This window comes from Clinocottus analis, unplaced genomic scaffold (genome assembly GCF_023055335.1).
Source record: "Clinocottus analis isolate CAN_PGR_092001 unplaced genomic scaffold, fCliAna1.0.p SCAF_11, whole genome shotgun sequence".
Classification (NCBI taxonomy): domain Eukaryota; kingdom Metazoa; phylum Chordata; class Actinopteri; order Perciformes; family Cottidae; genus Clinocottus; species Clinocottus analis.
In genome coordinates this window covers 4,718,160-4,737,875 of record NW_027175832.1, presented here as the reverse complement: position 1 = coordinate 4,737,875, position 19,716 = coordinate 4,718,160, and the positions used below count along the sequence as shown (strand labels likewise).

The window sequence follows — 19,716 nt, the reverse complement described above, 5'->3', positions numbered from 1 at the left end:
TTAAAATAAGGTAAACTCCTTGTTATTGTGAATGTTTAGAATTGAGATGTATGAACATTAGACTCGATCCCGCATCGGCATTAAGATTGGTATTGGACACAAATGCAATGCAGCGATGTGAACTTCCTTCCTTAAGTCACTGGGCTACCACAAACCGAACACTGAAGAATCCATGTGCTGCTGAGAGGAAACAGTTAAAAGCTTCTCGCGCTTGATTTAGACGTCCTCTCGAAGGCCGGCGGTGGGATTAATCAGTCTCCAGATAAACTGGACTGCGCAGCATTTCTCAGCCTAACTGGTGATGTTATCTCGCACTGCGCTGGCGTTGGAGACAACTTCCCCTTCCTGGTCACGCTGAGTGGCGTTTACCTCTGGAGGGATTTTGGCCTTTGCCTGGGTGGGCGGCCCTCATGTCACTACTGAGAAGCTTAAGGCCGCTGCATCAATACAGACATTAGAATGAAAAAAGGATTAGCACAGGCCAGACTGGGTCTCAATGGACAGCGCAGTGAAAAGCCATCCAAGCTAAGAAGGCACTAGATCTTAAGTCAATGGAATCACTAGCACTTGGCGTGAGACTGTGAGGCCTCTTTGAGGAGGGGAGTCCCTGACAAGCCACTTGTAGGCTGATCCGACAAAAAACACCATTACATGACAAATTTAAAGCATTTGTATCAGGTATCATTCAATAAGGAGATGGTATATATATATACACACATGTATTCAAGAGGAGAATTTTTCTGATTTCGGTTATAATTGTATGTCCAATTGATTTCCGCTTCCTTTCTAAATAAAAACTCAAACGTTTGTACCCTTGGAAATAAACACGAAAATAAACATGAATTGCTTAAACGCCAGCGAGACATATTCTCAACACCCCCACACACAAACAACTGACAGGAAACAAATGCCTGAAAAGAACATCATCATTTATATAGGATAATAAGGAGATGGCTTTTTTTTTCTTCTTGCATTTACTGCCACACGCTCTTCATCTTCAAAGTCTAAACGCCCCACAGCTCTGTTGCCTCAATCAAATTTTTTTTTGTGCGAAGAAGCAGGGTAAAGAGAGAGAAAAGAAGAAGCCAATTCTTCACGGCGCCTCAGAAGTAGGGCAAGGATAGTCCCTGCAGGGTGGGGGGGGACGAGCGGGGGGCAAGCGCACGGTTGAGTTGTTTGATTGGCTGGGTAGGAGGTGATGTCATTTTTGATGGTTGTGAGGCCCCTGCAGTGGGAAGTCTAAAGACTCAAGGTTCCAGATGCGGCGACAGAAACCTCCAAATATCAGCCGTAAATATCTGACACACCAAAAATCAAACCTCACATCAAATCGCCCTCATTATAAGAAGTGTTATCGACTGTGCTTTAATGTCTAAAACGCCTCCGAGTGATCAGTGAGATCAGAAAGGATGAAACTTCTGCACATTTGTCAATGACACTTTGAAAATACTTGACATTTTTTTGTGTTCTTGAAGGCTCATGTGTTCCTTTGAGGAGGATTTCCACGACGGTGGCGAACATCGCAGCAGACTTCGTTGCACTCACCAGACGCGCAGTCCTCCTCGTCCGCCCCGTTCTCGCAATCCTTCTCCCCATCACATCTCCATGACAACGAGACACACTTGTTGGTGGATCCCCCACAATCAAATTTCTCCGGCGGGCACGTCTGTTTGCCTGTGGGCAGAAAGGAAAGAGATAGGGAGATTACTTCAGTGGTTTCATGGTCCCACAAAGGCAACAAAGAAGAACTACAGACACCGCTGGACTCCATTTCTTTCACCCCCGCCCCCCAAGATGCGGTTAAAACTCATTCAAAACGCCACCACACTAGCCAATTGGTTTTACTGACTGGGCCGCCTCTAAAGAGGCATGTCGAAAGATCTAGAAATACAACAAATGCACCGTTGGCTGTAAAAGCTAAAGAAAAAACACGCCCCCTCCTCCTTTTCCTGCCAATCTGCTCTAGTTGGCACAGGGTAGATTTGATCCAGATTACAGAGCATGTTGTTAATTATACATCTTCGCTTACAGCGCAGCCTGAAGCCTCCCAGTATGATACAAAGGCCTACGTGACAAATCATTTAACTTTTTGATTTGTTTCATTTTCATATTATATTTATATTTAACAATAATTTGTTGTACTGTCCCATGCAGCCCCTAAAGGCTTGTCAGCTGAACTGAAAAAAATCTTTGATTTTATTTTTCAAACGTGTTCGTTTGAATTTTGAAAGGATTTTAAACTGGATGCCAGTTTTTATAAAAAAGCTGATTTTATAGCAATGATGTTTTTACACGATTAAATGTTTAACAGGAGGTTTTTTTGTGAGCATTGTGTGCATGCGCACAAAGAAAGGTAGCCTCTGACTTGCTGTAATCTCAACGTGATGCTCGTGAGATCTCACAACCTCCGCTTCCATCACAAAAGCAGAAACAGCAGCACCTGCCAAGGCCTTGACATCTTAGCTTCGTCTGAAAAGGGAGTGAGGCGGTGAGGGGGAGGGGAGATAACGTGCAGCTGGAGCGAGCAGTTTGTGTGACGCATATATATTCTGCAAAAGCGTTGACTTGTTGTTCGACCTCTGGAGCATCCACGGGGAAAGAGCTCTGACCAAGCAGTTGAATTATTTGTATTTGTTCAATAAAATATTTTGACATTCGAGCGTTTTCTCATCACGTTTATTTCTCAACGAGAAATTAAAAAGATGAATTTCACCATATAATTATTTCTATTAACCATTACTTTTAGCTGAATATTCCAAGCACATATTCATTCATCTTAGCCACTACATAGCAGTCTATACATTACCAAACAAACATAACCATTTATATGTAAATTTTAACATTGTATTTTACATTTTTTAATGTTATTGCTTTAACTAATATTAATATAATTGTAGCTAATTATTTGAATTGCATAGTGTAGCATAAGCTTTATCTTTTCTAGCTTTTTATGTTCACACACTCTTAATCACTGTGTGGATGCTTTTTCTTTTGCAAATCTTATTTTCTATTTTTTTTTAAATTTGTTTAGCTTCTCAATTCTTCCACGGACGCCCTCGCAAAATCACCGCGTGAGGATCATTAGTAGCGTGATCACTGAGAACAAGCTCCATAATGAATATCATTTATGAGGTTAGAAGAATCTCTAAAGATGTCACGAGCGATGCTAGACGTGAACTGCATTGTGGGGGATTGGACTAGACAGACCAGGTCTTTCTCAACAGAGCACATCTGCTCATATGGAAATGCATTTGTAAGAAGCCTGCACTTGAGATACAATGTAATTCATTTGTATCTAATGTAAGTTCAATACGCAGTAGATTTGAATTATTAAATTTAAAAAAAAATCACAATAAAACAAAGCATTGGCCTGTTATCAAGGACTTTGATTAACTTGACGGTATTTTTTTCTGTTAGGGTTGAACTCTTCCCAGAATCCTTTACTGTACTTTAGTAATTTAATTACTCCCCGCTGTGCCTACCGTATATACAGCAAAAATGTAAGTCGCTTTAGATAACAGCGTCAACTAAATGTAACACCAATATTTGAGAGTTTCAAAATCAGATATTGGCCAATATTCATTTATTATTTTTAAACATTGGGATTAATAAGACCGACTATGCTGTCCTTCGTTTGGGAATTCATTCCACCGCTCTGGTACCAGAACAGAAAAGTGGCTCGACCGACATGAGCGACCACAGAGTCCTCAGAGTGACAGCGAGGCCGATCATGCAGGAGCACAGGAGCGCAATGACCAGGCCAGAGTGTCGGGTTTGGCCACGGCTTTAGAGCGGAAGGAACACTTCCTCTCCCTGTAGTGATCAGACCTTTAACCTGGATGAGAACTGCGACAGGGAGCTTGTGTTGTGCATGGTGTGTTTTATTGTTACTCACTGGCCAACATAAACATTCATACAGATACATCGGCACAAAGCCAATACTGACTTATGCAGTGTAACGGCCTGGCAGGTATAGATAAGGGAACCGCCATTAGATGTCGTTCGAAGGGCTGAAACGTGAACCTCCATACTCGGAGTATGCGACTATCCCGGCACTGGAAGGGTGGGGAGAGGAGGCTGGAGAGGCAGCCGGTGCCCGGGGAGACTAAGTAGTAACAACGGCTGATGCAGCCAGGCCCTAGTTGTTCATTTCAGTGTGATGTTAGTGGAGAAAAAAAAGCTGCCTTTCATTCACGATTTCATTTCTCGACGGTTGTATTAAACTGAAATATTTCGTCAAACAATATCCTACAGCGAGTAAAACAGAAGCAGGATAGCAAGAAATAAGTGGACTGATCAAGCAGTTTAACCTTATTCACCTGCCAGCTCAGGCTTAGCCTTTCATTTCCCTCATGGTTAATGTACGAGATTAAGATAGAAAAGGGGTATTTCTGTATTTCCTTCGTTTCTGTTTCATGTGTAAGGAAGTTTGTGTGAGAAACTGGTATTACCAAGGCAAGTTAGGATGTGTGAAAGTCTTTGATGTTGCCTGCGTCAGTGCTATATTCTTCATCCACAGCAGAGACAACTGTTCCATGTAAAATGTTTTTTCAGTCTCTACTTTCCAGACACAGTTGCCGAGAGTCTTCAGTGAGCAAACAAGCTTAATGATGACTGAAGAAACTAACGACGGGAAGGAATGGTTAGCTTGCAATGAATGATTACAGAAAAACATTTCTGAGATGAAAGAGGCTAAGAGCTGGAATCTCTGAGAGATGAAATAACATGCTGTCTGAATGAATTCAACCGACGAGGTCTAAGGAGGACCTGACAAAAAACAAGAATCAGACGAAGAAAATTAACGAAACAGTTGACAGAGAGAGAGCAGAGAAAAGAGAAAAATACAGAAGACAGCTTCGGAGACACGCCACAAGCAAAATAGTGTTTGAAAGAGGGGGGGGAAAAAAAGGAGACAAACGCGGCGTGACCTTTCAGGTCCGTATCCTGAAGCAAAAATCAAAACCATCCACACAAAGTGGAAAGAGATGAAGGAGGAGAGGCAGGCAGAATGAAGAGGAGCAGAATCAGAAAACTAGTGAGCTGTCCAATCCTTTTAACGTACGACTCTTTAATGAACCGTGATGTCCGTTCCTGCCCAAACCCACACAAAGAAAGCTAACTTCAAAATGACAAAGCAGTGGGAACTCACTGCCCTCCTTGACAGCGATTGATTAGTGACAGCGTATAGATTTGTATAAAGACGTAGGTAATGGGGGTTTTTGCTTGAGAAAGTGGCAACATTATAAAAGCCAATTACTCAGAGACAAACTGACTGCCTGGCTGTTGTTTACCACCAGAGTGAAAAATGAGGATTCGTCTCCACTGCGGCGCTTTGGCAGCAGATCTGTTTAGAATTCATCACCTTTTACCCACGGCAGTGTTCGTCTCAACAGGTTTAATGGCTTCACTTTTCGTTTGATCATCACGATTGACCTTGTTATTGCTGACAGCCTTTTACCCTAAACTTGGCTTTCGGTGAAGAAGTAGAGAGACTCTTTAATTTGTTAGTTGTCACCAGGCATGTGATATAATACGGTGATAAAGGAAAGCCTAATAAATGCTCCGGAGCTGAAAATGTGTGAAACTGATCGGATATAAACGAACTGCAGCTTCGTGACAAATGTAACACGGCACTCCGAGTTCCTAAAGTACTAATTTGCAGCCTTTTCAGATGAATTAATGTCTGTTTTGCTGGTGATAATTTATGATATACGTTGCACAGAGGTGATTCATCTTACAGACGGTGGTTGACAGCTTCTACGCGTGGATTGCGATAGCCTGACTTATCGATAGAGCCAGTTACAGCGAGTAACATGTTACGCCTTAAAATGATCATTCTGATGTCTCACAAACATTATATTTATGTAATTCTCACCCATTGTTCCAACCGCCTGAGATATGCCATTTTGAGACGCAGTCTATGTTGCTGTGAGCGTCGATCTGAGTCGGAGTATGTCAATGTTTGGGTTCTGGTGGTTATTGAGATAACTCGGCTTCTCTGCCTCATAGCTGAAAAGGCACAAAGCGCTCCAATAGCATGAGTCATACTCAGATTCGCCGCTTCATTAAACCGGGTTAGCGTGGCCATGTCCTCCTCCCTGAATTATAGATCTGGTACAGCGGAGAACACTTGCCGCTTGCAAACTACAAGATGGAAAATTGTTATTTTCAGCAAAGCGCATTAGCAATTAATGCACTGTGGCATGCATCTTCACTTAATATTAAGTTTTGTACCTGAGCCCCCCCGAGTGTGACGGCTGAATAAAAGTGTGTGTTTTAGGTTTCAAATCCCAGCAGACACTGGGCGATTGATACACACTTGACTGGTTGCCGGTTTATCACAGTGCTAACCATTCAAATACTATTCTAATAACCAAATTAGTGGACATAAACATGGAGCTGTTTTGCTGTTCATTGACAGAGTTCCGCACTGAGCCATCCTTCTATTGAATTATTTATGTTTTAATCGTTATTAAGTTACTGTTCTAATTTCACTGTCATCTAGAGCTGCAATCAACTTGAGACAATTAATAGATTATTAGATTATTGGCCTCAAAATTCAAACTATGTCAGGCTCTACTATTAATGAGACTTTCATCAGCTGTGGTTCTGATTTACTAACATAGTAACTTGCAAAAGAAACTTTTGCAGGGACAATTTCAACAATCAGAGATGGAAAAGTCAACAGCAAAAAACAACACAACGGGAAACCTACGCTTAACAGCCACGAAGCAAATGTAGTATAAATCCATGCAGTACATTTAATGTGTGTGTGAAACACACACGGATGTAATGTTTAGGATGTGCAATGCAAACTATTTACCAAGAACATCTTTCTATGATAAAGCTTTTTAAAAAAGCAAAGCTTTAATATTAGACATAAAAATATCCATAATCCACTACAAATGACATACTACTAAAGAAGATCGAATAAAAAAATACTATATGGCAGATTCAAAGAGAAAAACTACATATTTTCCCCCTTTTCCCAAATATGCACTAGTTTCGGGTTATGTCCTCACATAATAAAAGACTCCTTGAGAAAGATGAAACACTGCAAGTTCCCTGAGGCCTGTCAACTCCTTGAAATGATTTTAAAAGCAGAAAGGACAAACTGACATGCAGAAATGTGCTGAACTCAGCAATTTAGACAGAAAGTGTCAGGAAGCTAGCACCCTCCGTCTCTTGTTGAATCCTTAACAAAGGGAATCGGGCCCAGAGAAATGCCACTGCTCTGGCCAGGGAGCAGAGAGGCCGCTGCACAGCTGGCTGCAGTGGCCCAGTTCCTGTGATTACACATTAATCTAATGCAAAAACTATGAGCTCAGGCACTTCACGTTCCTCCAAAAAGAATCATTCATTTTTCAGGACTCGCGAGTAACTCGCTCAGTGTGGCCCGAATTTGAATTCTTGATAAAGCAGTGTAACGCTACTCCAGCGTGTAATTGAGAATCCACTCAGTGAGCCAGAATGAATGTGGCACAGATGTCTACAGCACTGGGTCCAAGATGCCTTAGCTAACTGTGGAAGTGTGTGTGTGTGTGTGTGTGCAAATATATGTGTACTGTATGTGTGTGTGTGCACATGTGGAACTGAAAAAGACAGACAGTACAGGAGAGTTGGGGGGCAAAAAGAATGAAAAACAAGACGAGGGTTGCATGTGAGAGAGAGCACAGCGTGTCTTATCAGGCTTCAGCCTAACTGGAGCATGATGCATTAAGGTGTACGCTGTGCTATACGTAATTAACCCGTGTAAAACGGTTGTGCACTCGCTGGTCTCTGCTATTTACATAATGGCAAATTTAATATCTCCAGCACGTTAAAGATTGGATGCAGTCTGTGTGAAATGCCGCCCCTTCCCACAACTGTTAAGACGGTAAAACAATCATCACTCCAGCAAAAGTTTAATTGATAAATGTGAAGCTTGGGAGCTTTTGACTATAAAGTGAAGTGTTGCATGGGATTGAATTGTTAAGCCAAATGCTGATACTGGTGGAATTTTACTTATGAAACTTTAGTGTAAGTTCAGTCAGGAAAAATGTAACTATGTCCTGTAGTTTATTTCTCATACTGCCATTCACTCCTCTTACGCATGCGACCTCATGAGGCCCCGGCTCCTGATCAGCTGGCCAACATTCTCAGTCTATCATCTTGGTGCCATCTCTTTTAAAGTGATCCCCCTGCCTTTCAGTACGTCCATGTTGAAGGTTACACGTCCCACTCCACCGTACAGTTTTCCACTCATGCTTTCATCAACCTCATCAGTCATCAACATCAGTGTATGGATTTGTTTCGCTGCCGCTCAGAGCAGACGTCTCGAGATCAAGACTTCAGCATCACATGTCATCTGCTTATAATAATCAATTAGCTTTTCTTCATCCGACTTGTCTCTCCTGATTGGAATGCTAAATGTTCATGTCAGTTGTTTTTTTTAATTTATTTTGTAGGTTCATTTAAATAATACAGCAAGTCAAAAGGTTTTCCCTGACAGATGCTGACTTCTTATTACACCTTTGTTATCCTACCAAATGGCAGGTACAGGCAAGGTAATTTATCAGTGAAAGAAGATGAACGAGACAGATGATAAAGAGCAATTCACTAGTATGTTGGCCGTTGCTTAAGATGCTGAATGCATATCTGCACATCGTTCATGCTTGAGTCTCTTTTCTCTCCGGTGTAGTTATGGCACAGTTGGATCCACTCAAACTGAAAGACATCTGTGATGAAGTGGTTCTTACGAACGAACGCTTTTTTTTAGGATACAGCCTCAATTGGACACTTCTCGCCTCGAACACATAATAAGGAGTGCTGCGCAGCGTTGAAGACGACTTGTATTATAGTCTGACTTTTAGTGATAAGGAGAAGGACCTTAATGTTTCCAGATATCTCTCCACACCTCACGATACTTGGTTTAAAACACAATATTTCTGACAAGTTCTGTCAAAATAAAGAATACATCCTTATTATTTTCACAGAGAGGAATACAAAGCCAAAGAAAAATGTTCTATGTTGGTGGTGTTCAGGAGTTTTACATCACAACATCAAGTCAATACATAAGGGATTTCCATATAAATGACTTTTTTCTCGGCCCAGATCTCTATCTTTTTATTCTGCAGCCAAGAGACGAATCTCTCCTTCATTTATCTTTAATTGGATTTCCAATATAAATTTGTTATCCTTCAGAGGTCCCTTTATGTCTCCTTATTCGCACTCAACTTCCTGGGGTGGCATCAGAAGCTTTGCTCGGCTACTACATTATTCATTGAACAGACGCACACTTCCACAGCCAATAAAATGGACCGAAACAAGAGTAGATATCCTCTGAAAGATTTGTTCGCCTTTTTCTTGATTCATTTCCCGCACCGCCTGATGCAATTTAATTCCCTCCCACAATAGCGTTAAAAATTGGTTTAAAGAGCATTATAATGACGGGTAGGCCAAACATTTCAGTTCCCAACTGCTGAATGATGTTGATGATGTTGTGTAAGCAACCTCTAACCAAGACATCAGTACTTTACAACGAGTGTGCATTACAAACCGTTACCATCGACAGTACATGTCTTGGTTTCGCGAGGGGACTTTTGTGAACTTGTGTGGGTAGACAAGTCCTGCATCCCAGCATGCATTTCGTATCAAACAGCGCCAACACTAAAAACAAATAGAAGCAACGTGTTGATTCATTGAACATAATGTATGACAGTGAGGCCAACATATGCCTGAAGAAGACCTCGGAGGGGTGAAGCTTTCTGGAGCTGTATTCCAGTGACCGGATGCTCTGTGCTTCTTCCTAAGACTTCATTATTCATCAATTCAGTGCTTTCCGCTCTATCTGCTTCTCTCTTGGGGTTACAGACATCAAGCAGCCGTGGGAGAAAACAAAATGAGCGTTTAAACAAGACAGAAAACAATTAATAACTGGTTCAAGCCTCCCGCGCTTGAGGCCCTGCTTGGTTGTGGAAACGTCAGCTCACCTACAGTAACCCCACATCAGAGCCGGTGTGTGGGTGCGCTAGACTGGCACAGGCTACAAGTGAGCCAGCCAGCGATACTCGATTCTAACAGGTTGGCAGAGAGATAGTCGAGGCCTGGCTATGCACTCTCCATCAGACAGCACTGAGTATTGAAGTGTGTGGGCGAGTGGAGGCGGGGGAGGCGGCTGAATGGCAGCTGGAGCCGAGATAACGAGGTAAATTAGCAACCCGAATACAGGTAGAAGACTCAAATGAAATCGTGTCTGAAACCACTGAGATGAAGGCGTGGCGACGAATCCGGATGCAACGCGGAAAATGCCACCACATTAAGCCAGCCACCGTTATATTTTTTTAGTGTTAAATATCTAATGGACTGTAACAGTTTATCCCACGCCGCCTCTTAGCGACGCAGACAACAATTCAGAGGAAGGGAAATTGCAAATTCATACAACCTGTTATTTATTTCTCTGGTTTGGTCTATGTTTTTTTTTTTTATTAATAATAACATAAAGTTCAGTGTGAGCTCTAATAACGCAGGAGACATCACTAAAACTACCTAAAATAAGAAAGAAGAGACACAAGCATTCTTACAGTTATTCTGTCATGATTTGTAGTTTTCTGTTTCCTGTTTTATTTTGTAGTCTTGTGTCCCCTGCGTCTCTGCACTTCCTGCTTGGGGATTGTCTGTCTGCCTGGTTACTGATTGTGTATCCTCTTCACCTGTGCTGCCCTGATTGTTTCCACCTGTGTCTCGTTACCTCCTCTTGTATTTAAACCCTGTTTGTCTCTCGTTCTTCTTGTCGGGTCGTACAGTGTGTTTAATATGTGTTTCTGCGTGTCCGCTGTACATTCCCCTGTGTTAGGGTAAGTGTTGTTTTTTTACATTTTTTTATTAAATTTACTTTTTATTAACTGTTCTACAGCATTTGGGTCCTCCATCCATTCATCCTTTGACATATTTAGGATTCAACCAAAAGTAAAGGGGGTACTATGTAATCATTATCCAAACCAATCTTTATAAAAAGCTACCTTAATATATCCTTGTGCAACTTTAACTTAATGTACGTCCTACTTACCATAATTGCACATTTTTTGTTAAAAAGAGATTATAATTGACATGAGTTCACTCAATTTCAGTTTAACCTCCAAATATAGTGGCTTAGAGCTTAACCTAAAGTTAAAACTACACAGCAGAGAGTATAATTCATAACAAAGCAATGAGACCAAAGTTAAAATAGACTGAATAGTTTGACTTACTGCAGGTCTCCTCCGCCTCATCGGAGCCATCGGGGCACTCTGGTTCCCCGTCGCATCGCCACCGTCCCGGGACACACTGGCCATTTAAGCAGGCGAACTCTGCGGGCGCACACGTCTTCCTGGCTGCTCAGACACACACACAGACACACACACACACACACACACAGAATGACAGTGAGACCAGAACGTGTGAAGACGATATGACACTGCCGGTCTGCAGTAGAACTTAATCTCTGTCGTGAAAATGGTCACATTATCGAAATGCCAGTAATCATCCCCCTTGTCAGAAATCAGGCTCACCTTCACTCGCACTACTCGAGATAGCCCCCTCATTAATTATCTCCACTTTCCCTATTTTCTCGACTGTGATGCATTCTGCTGTCTCCAGCTCCCCTCCCCTTCATCTGCTCGTCTCCAGAAGTCTAATCTCTCTTTCAGGTTTTCCATCACAGAGCAGTAAATGGATGCCGATTGCTAAAAACCGTAAGCTCAGAGAGCCTCTTAAACCTTTTACCTCCCAAACCTATTTACCACGGAAAGCGCCAACCCAGCAAGGCCACGGGGCTGAACATGTCAAGCATGCAGAGAATTGGAAATAACAAATCTTGCCAGGAAAAAGCCTGTTTAAACATGTAAAGATGGAAACGGCGTGAACAAAACTTTTACGCAAGGCCTCTAAGCTTATGACGGTAGCTACTCGAATCATGCTATCCTACTATGTTTATTAACACATTTAAAAAAAAAACACACTCCAGCTGTAGCAACGAGGCTGCGAGCTCGGCCAGAAGCAGACAGAGGTCAGAGTCATTCAATCTCAACGTGTTAGTCCAAGAGGACCTGCAGTACCGTCTCATAAATCACTGGCTTAAAGGCCCTAAGCTGAGCTCTCTGGGCTGGTGTTACAGTCACAACTGTTCCTAAACTGGCCCCATCTTGGCGCCGATGCTGCAAATTAGATATAGTGTTTAGAGATGTGCAGGGAGCTTAAGCTCAGCTGAGGGGCTGTGAGGAAAGAGAGCAGGCAGTGATTTTTCAAGAGCCTTTGCTGTGCTGACACCTAACTCTGTTCTCACTTCCAACTCCTGCTCTTCCTTGACGTTGGAATTAAAGAGCATCAAAGCGTCACTGTTAGTTCAAACACAGCGAAGGAGTTATACTTCAACTTTAAAAAGCGGGTCACACATAGCAGTTACAATTTACACTAAAAGAACTTGAATTGTACATGCGGATCATTTCTTAACGGCTGTCAAGGTGGAATGGCTTGAAAAACGGTACGCACTAAATGATAGAGCAGAATGTTGTCACGTTTGTGACACTGACATGAACACTCTGCTTTGAGTTGTCCAGTTAGCATTGAGCTGCCAGTTCGCTTCATCAGTGGGACTTATTCATGGTTAAGTAGCTCCAGGAGCCCTCACACCAATCGGATGTCGTAATTGCTTTTAAGCTGCGTTCCCTTCAGATGGAAATGTCTGCTGGCCTCACTCTGTTGCTGTAAATGTTAAGGTGTTGAATTCAGCTAAATATTTTCAGCAAGCTGGAGGTTGTTAATGTAGTTATTATTTAAGATCATACCATGTGTGATCCGGCTATCCTTTACTTAAATAAGCGTCTAAGTCCAACAGAAGCGATTAGAAATAATTATTGATTAAGGAGGCAACAGACTAACAGTCATTTTACATGTTGGGCAAGTCACACAAAGTAGCATGCATTACTTACAAAAATGAACTCTTGTAAATTTTCATTAGTAAAGTGTATTTCCCAAATGCTGTATTAATGTCCTCTTATGACTAATTTACCACAATATGTGTCTTTTTTTTATCAACATGTAGCTTGTCTCATCTCAGTTACGAGCTCATTTCAGTGAGTCATTCAAAGTGTCAACCTGTAAATGTAATAAACCTGTAAAAAGGAAGAGAAGGTGTCCAGTTCCTCTGCGACACCCTTCTGTCTTACTGGCTGGCTTTCAACGCGCATAATATCCCAGAAATGTGATTCTCACATTCAGTGTGGGTCACCAGCGCGTTATCTATGAAGCGATTGTAACTCTTTCACGAAAGCCTGCCACCGAGAAGCACTCCCATTAGAAACTGCTTGCCTCCAATTCTAAATCTTGTTTAATTGCCCTTTTCTTAATTATCGCCTGTGTCAAAGTGCCAAAGTCAAACTGATAACGGCTCATCTTGGCTTGTTGTCGCTACAAAAAATTGTAAAATGTCTGTGTCGCTCTGATAGGACGTGTGTTGAAGTGGTAAATGTGTTTTGAGCCTGTAACTAGTCAACAGTTTAATTTCACTCTAAAGATGTAAATTAACATTTTTTTTCTCGTTTTTTGGCAAAATGTAATGAACGGACCTCAAACTACAGAGACAAATGTTGCCCCTCCTGCCTTTGCCTACAAAAAATGAACACATTTTTTATTGTTTTTCTTAGATAACAAAGCGTGACAATATTCAGGCGTGCAGCTTAAGTACCACTTGTTCCCTCATTAGAGAGCAGGAATGTAGGCCTTTGTTAAAGGTGAAGAAAGATGATTATGGAGGCAAACGAGGATTGTGACATCCTATTAACTAACACCTCTCAAGTGTATAAACTCGTTAGTGGTGGGCTCACACACGGTTTCCTGCAACATGCATAAGAAGACATGTACTCGCATAAGGGATGCATATTTTCAAAACCTTTTCATCAGTCCTGTAAGTAGGTGTGGCATTGTAAGAGAGAGACAACACACAAACAAACCCTGAGGCATAATACAGAGTTTAAAGGAAGCAGAATGGTTCCATTCCTATACGATTCTACAAATCCTGGAAGATGCAACACACATTTTAAATTTGTATTCAAATAATTAATTAATCGGACTCCCGCGAGAGGAATGAAGAGAGACGAGGGAAATTGAGAATCTAACGCAATGCAGTATGTGCTAAAGACTCCATTTGATGTCTTGAGAAAGGCCTTGAAGAGCTCCCATTCATCCGGTTCGTGGCCCCTGCAGGTCAGATGTGCACACAATGTGCAGTTTCTCAGTCTGAGCTTCTTCTACCCAATCCAACTGAGCTTTCTACTCATTTCAGATGGGGTCTACAGGGGCCATGGTTCACTTGGCAATAATTACCTAGGCCAGCTCATGCCATCTGCTTGGATTGACTTTCTGTTTTAATTAGCAGAGGTTTTAAAATGTTCGACTTGTGGGGGACCGGAGGGGGAGGTGACATGAGAATGAGAGGAAAGAAAGCTTCTTTTCAATAGACGAGAAATAGCAGGTGAGTAATAGCGGCGGAGATGGAGAGTGACACACAGTAATAACGCTTGATGAAATCCTAATGGAAAGTGTGATATAAAATAAAAACGGGCAATATTCTTGTAGATGGCAAAAATGGCGCTTACTCAATGCTAAAATCTACACTGGGCACTGTACAGGTAAACACCCTCACACACACCAACACACACAGTAAGTGGTACACAGGCACATAGCGCCGGTGCATCTCGGAAAAATCTAAGAAGAAACAAAACAGCGATTCTGTGTTGTGTGAATCGCCTATCGGGAGCATTACAAATGGGATGTGACACAGAGAAAATGAGGACCTTGCACAGGGGAGTTCACACAGCCATGTTGTGTCTTCTGAAGGAGGTACTGTAGGAAGGAGCGCCACGCTTCAACAACCGCACCTGGAGCTTTTTCCCCCTCTGGGGCCGTTATCAACATTTCACCGCTTCTAATCCTTTTCATCTTTCTTAAACGCAGATTATGAGGAAGTGCATGGTAGACGCTACAGTATGAGTTGTAGGTTGATGTGGAGCTTGACATGATTATCAGATATGGAGAGGTCAGTTTTGTTCAACGCTAACGTGACCCGATGTATGATTTTCCTCAGCAGCATCAGAGGCGCCGGGGTGTAAACTGCATGGAAATCTGCACAAGCCTGCCTTGAGGAGCTGTTCACCAGAATTGAACATTTCTAACCAAGCTATCGCTGTGGCTCTAAAGCAATGTCAGTGAGCAATGTGGATCGGTTGTTTGGTCAGTATTTTCCCTTTTTTTAAATTTAAAATGTTTGTATAGTGATATCCTAAATATTACTTAACACTTAAGGATGAGGGACTCTCTAATTAGTTCACCAGTTGTCACATAGGTTTATGAAATTGCCATCAGCGATCAATATTTCAGCTTTGTTTCTGAGAAGTCAAATGATGGTTTAAAAACTACAAAAACCCACAATCCTTGGCCATTGTCACCATGGAGAGTGAGTCAGACAGGGGTGGCAAATGCAGAGCGATCGCAAACTCGGGAGGCGTCCCCTTTGAATTTGTGAACAAAAACAACTCCAAAGTTGTTGAATGAATCCAAAAGTAAATTGGTTCACAGATTGTCAGTTTATTTTCATCGCCGTCATTGTTATCTCTGGAGTTGTAATTACACTCTCCTCTGTATTTTTCAATGGGCACAGATTTGTGCCAACTCTTTTTTTTATTTTATTTTTTTATCAAAGAATCAGATATTTTAATGTTTTTGAACTGAGGAATTAAGATTTCATAGTATTAAGGCAATCAAATAGACTATAGACACTTTGCACACACATCAACAAGGCTGATGTCATCCACAATAAGGCCTGTAGAGCGGGTTATCCTTCAATCAGAAGATAGGAGGTTGGACCCTTGGCTCCTCAGTCAATGTCAGTGTGTCCTTAGTACAAGATACTTCACCCCAAATAGCTCCTTTTTAAACTGTGCCGAAGTGTGTGAGTGTTGCGCGACTGTTAATTAGTTAATTAGTCTCGCTTGGCAGGATGCATATTGCATGGTATCATACCTGCCATCAGTGAATGAGTATGAAAGGGTGTGAATGGGTGAATATCTTGTAGTATTAAACTCCCGAACGGCACGCATGCCTCTCCTTAACGCGCACGCATACACATACACACACTTGTGTGATGCTCTACACATTTCCACGATTCAGTCGTAGCAAACATTAGCTCGAGATAGAGATATTCTATCCTACCTTTTTTAAAAAAAAAATAAATAAATAAAATAATGGAGGACAGGCTTAGGGTCTGACTCCTGGGTCTGTACTTTTAACCTTGATGTCGGAGCAGAAAAATAAATCCACTGCCCCCACTAGAAGAAGGCGGAGTAGAAGAGACAAAACACCGCCACAATATTTCTCTGTAGTCATATTTGTGAATAGATGTGTTGCAATTGCAACGATGAATAATGCATTTTTAGTAACAATTGCACAAATAATGTTTAAGTTACCAACAAGGAAACTTAAAAACTCTGATATACTGATGAAACTTAAGTGTGCATATGTACATGTGGGACTATGGCTCCTGGCTTTACTTTTTAATGTGCCCTGAACTGAGCTCACTCAATCATTCAGTGATGTTCAAGACCGGAGCAGCAGACAGCCTTCAGTCACCAGACACACGCTCACACACACACACACACACACACACAGAGAGAGAGAGCGATGCGCACGCACTAAACCCCTGGTGAAACCTTTCTCTTTTTTTTACCTTGAAGGATATTAATGACAGTCTTTCTATTCGGAGGCCACGAGAAGCTTAATAGGTAACGCAGAGATAAGCACATTCTCCTGGGCATGAGAAGACAAATGGCCTCATTAGCTCAGAGTGAAGTAGGGAATGTTGTCGGAGCAGGAAACATAATGTATCCTGTTGGCATTAACCGGCATGCAAATGATTGAACCGTCCTAAATTAATAGGATACCATGGTGGCTTTCAAAATACAGCATGACATCAACAAGACTTGGGACAAGCTGTTCTTGAAATTGCTTTCACGAACGATTTTTAAAATCTAATGAGGCTAATTTGAGTGTTGCGGATTTCCAGAAGTGCCCGATGCACAGGCTGAACTTTTCTCATTTACATTTAATACATCTTTTATTGTATACCCACAGTCAAAGCTGCATATGCGAATTAAAGGCGTCCTTAGAGTGAATAAGTCTAAGGAGGATTCCATCCCCTTAGCTGGAAGCAGGGCTGTGTGGAGAGCAGTGAGCCTCTGCAACCAACAGGAAGACTAAAAGCCAATTGGCACTGAGCTCTAATTGAGCACTGGTTGATAGAGTATTGATCTGCAACACAGAGCTACAGAGTACTGGCATCGGAGCAAATCACATGTTAAAAGATAAAATGAGGCAGATATGGAACCACATTGCTTCTTCTCCTCCTGGTAAATCCAATACTCTTAATTTTCATTTTAACGTAGACAAGCCTTGTTTTCCTTTTCATTGAAGATGATTCAGGGCTATATAAATCAACTTGACTTAACTTGTCTCATTGGGTGTTGTATTTATATTGTAAATTGCCCCTTGATTGATGACTTTAATATTTTTAATGGACCTGAACTGAAAAGTGTCTTTTTATAAAGTGTTTAAGAGACCCACAAAGCCCGCTGCCAGGTGGGCATCACAATACATTCAGTCTACTTGATGCTGTTTATTGCCCAGCATTTCTTCTGACCTTGTGTACTGACCAAGGACAGATGCTGGACTAATTATAGATCTTAGCCTACTAAAAAGACAGATTTTCTCCCCCCCTTGTGTGTTCACATTGACAAAACAAACCCCTGACCAAGAAGGAGACGAAGCAGCGTAAGCTAGCGGAGCTCCTTAGTTCCAGCCTGAGAGACTTATATTGAAGGCGCTTTGCTTCAGCTAGGCTAAAGCCCAGAGACCTCAATGTCTGAAGTATGACAGAGCAATATCAGAAAGCAGTACAGATGGTTGTACACCACTGTCCGCAAGAGGGAGAAGAGGACACAGCTGAGCCACATTGACATGCAGAACAAGTCTTGATTTATCAAACTGTTTTCAGGCTTCAATGCAATTCTTTTATTCATGTTCATGTGACGGTTCGCTCCACTCCATGCATGCTCCTGTGGAGCATGCATGGAGTGGACACACACACACACTGCACTCGGCACAGAGCAGTTAAATAAAACTGACATAAACTGCTGACATAACACATGCATCGGTGTTTACGAATGCAGCTTGCCACTGCTCTGACTGATCAGCAAATACACACATATCCCTGACCTTCACCACATGATACCTGCTCCCTGCCTCTGACCTCTGCTACTTTCCTTTTTCCCTGTTTGCTGGTTTAGAGAAGCAAAATATCTTTGACATACAGCCATATGTTAACATTTGCCTCCTCCAGCCTGGCATCTTCACAGGACACAGGATCTACACTGTTCCATCCTAAAAACTGCAGGGCCGGCTAAAGCTGCAGGCGACTCAACTGAAACTGACTAAACATGTATAGTATAATATATATGCACGCAGTGTGTTAAATTAATCATGTTAAAGTGTAGACATGAACTTAGACATGGACATGAACCAGCACACCCACTCACTCGCGGATGGCTTATATGGACGGACAAGCACACACACAGACACACGCGCGCAACCGTCGCGTGATCCTCCCGTCGCGGATAATAAAGGAAGTAAAATACATAGACCAGACATGACCAGTTATTCACTGTATTAAACAGAGGAGGAAATCAAACCCTGTTAAGCTTAATGACGTGTTGATGTAGAAACGCTTTGGACATCTTTTAGGTCGCTGTGACTGCTGAATGAGATGAGTAGTCAGATAGTGAGCTGACCTACATTAGCTTACATTACTTGCATAACTTTATGGCTCATCCTTTTTACTATGCAACAACCATAGAGAAATGCTACGTGACATGCATTAATTTGTCTTAACTTGGATATTTCTGTCATCCTGTAAAATAGTACCCACATCAAAAAGAAGCATCAGGTTCATCAGCAAAGAACAAGGCTGTGAACATAGAAATACTACCAATAAGACCCATGCATTGTGTATCTGGGAATATATAACGTCAGAATTTAAGAATAGAGATGAGAACACACAGATGAAGGTGACTAATACAATATACAGTACAATTCAAAGTGCACTGCACCTCCTTTACAGCTGACATGTGTTTCTTCAGCAGCATCAGTGATGCAACCCAGCTGTAATGTAATTATCACTTCTGCTGGAAAGTCTAACCTAGATTCAGCCAGGAATTTTACATCTCATTATGGAGTTAAAACAATTGTTGTACATGAGGTTATACAGTTATAGTGTGCGAGGCAGGTTTCGCTCTCTGGGGCTGTCTCCTGCATGAATTCCAGCAGTTTGCTAATGATCCAGCAGGGAGCACAGTCAAACTGCAGGGGTGTCAGAACAGCAGACACTAGCACTACGATTTGGAGGACATAGCTTTCAAGAGAAACGCCTCCAGAAACAGACGGGAGCCTCACAGGAGGAGGGTGTGATGGAGGGAGTAAACGGCACAACCGGTCTTCAGCAGAGCAGCAGGTAGGAAGAAGGAGCTACGGGGATACACCCAGTATCAACTGCCTTATTTCATGTTGTGACAGTGATTTTTGTTTCAGCTGAGAATCGCCTGATGTTGCACCAAAGTCTTCTAAGTCGAAGACAACAAGAACAATGTTTCAAAA

The 19,716-nt window shown here is 42.0% G+C and overlaps 1 protein-coding gene across 3 annotated transcripts in view; it reads right to left on the bottom strand.

The window, feature by feature from the left end:
- LOC137803460 (low-density lipoprotein receptor-related protein 8-like) overlaps positions 1 to 19,716 on the bottom strand; it is a 64,544-nt gene that overhangs the window by 30,391 nt on the left and 14,437 nt on the right. For all 3 annotated transcript variants that reach the window (XM_068601943.1, XM_068601934.1, XM_068601952.1), the window contains exons 3-4: positions 11,229 to 11,351; positions 1,546 to 1,674 (exon numbers count right to left, since the gene is read on the bottom strand). In XM_068601943.1, coding sequence (XP_068458044.1) covers positions 1,546 to 1,674; positions 11,229 to 11,351 — 252 coding nt within the window. The remainder of the gene's footprint in view (positions 1 to 1,545; positions 1,675 to 11,228; positions 11,352 to 19,716) is intronic.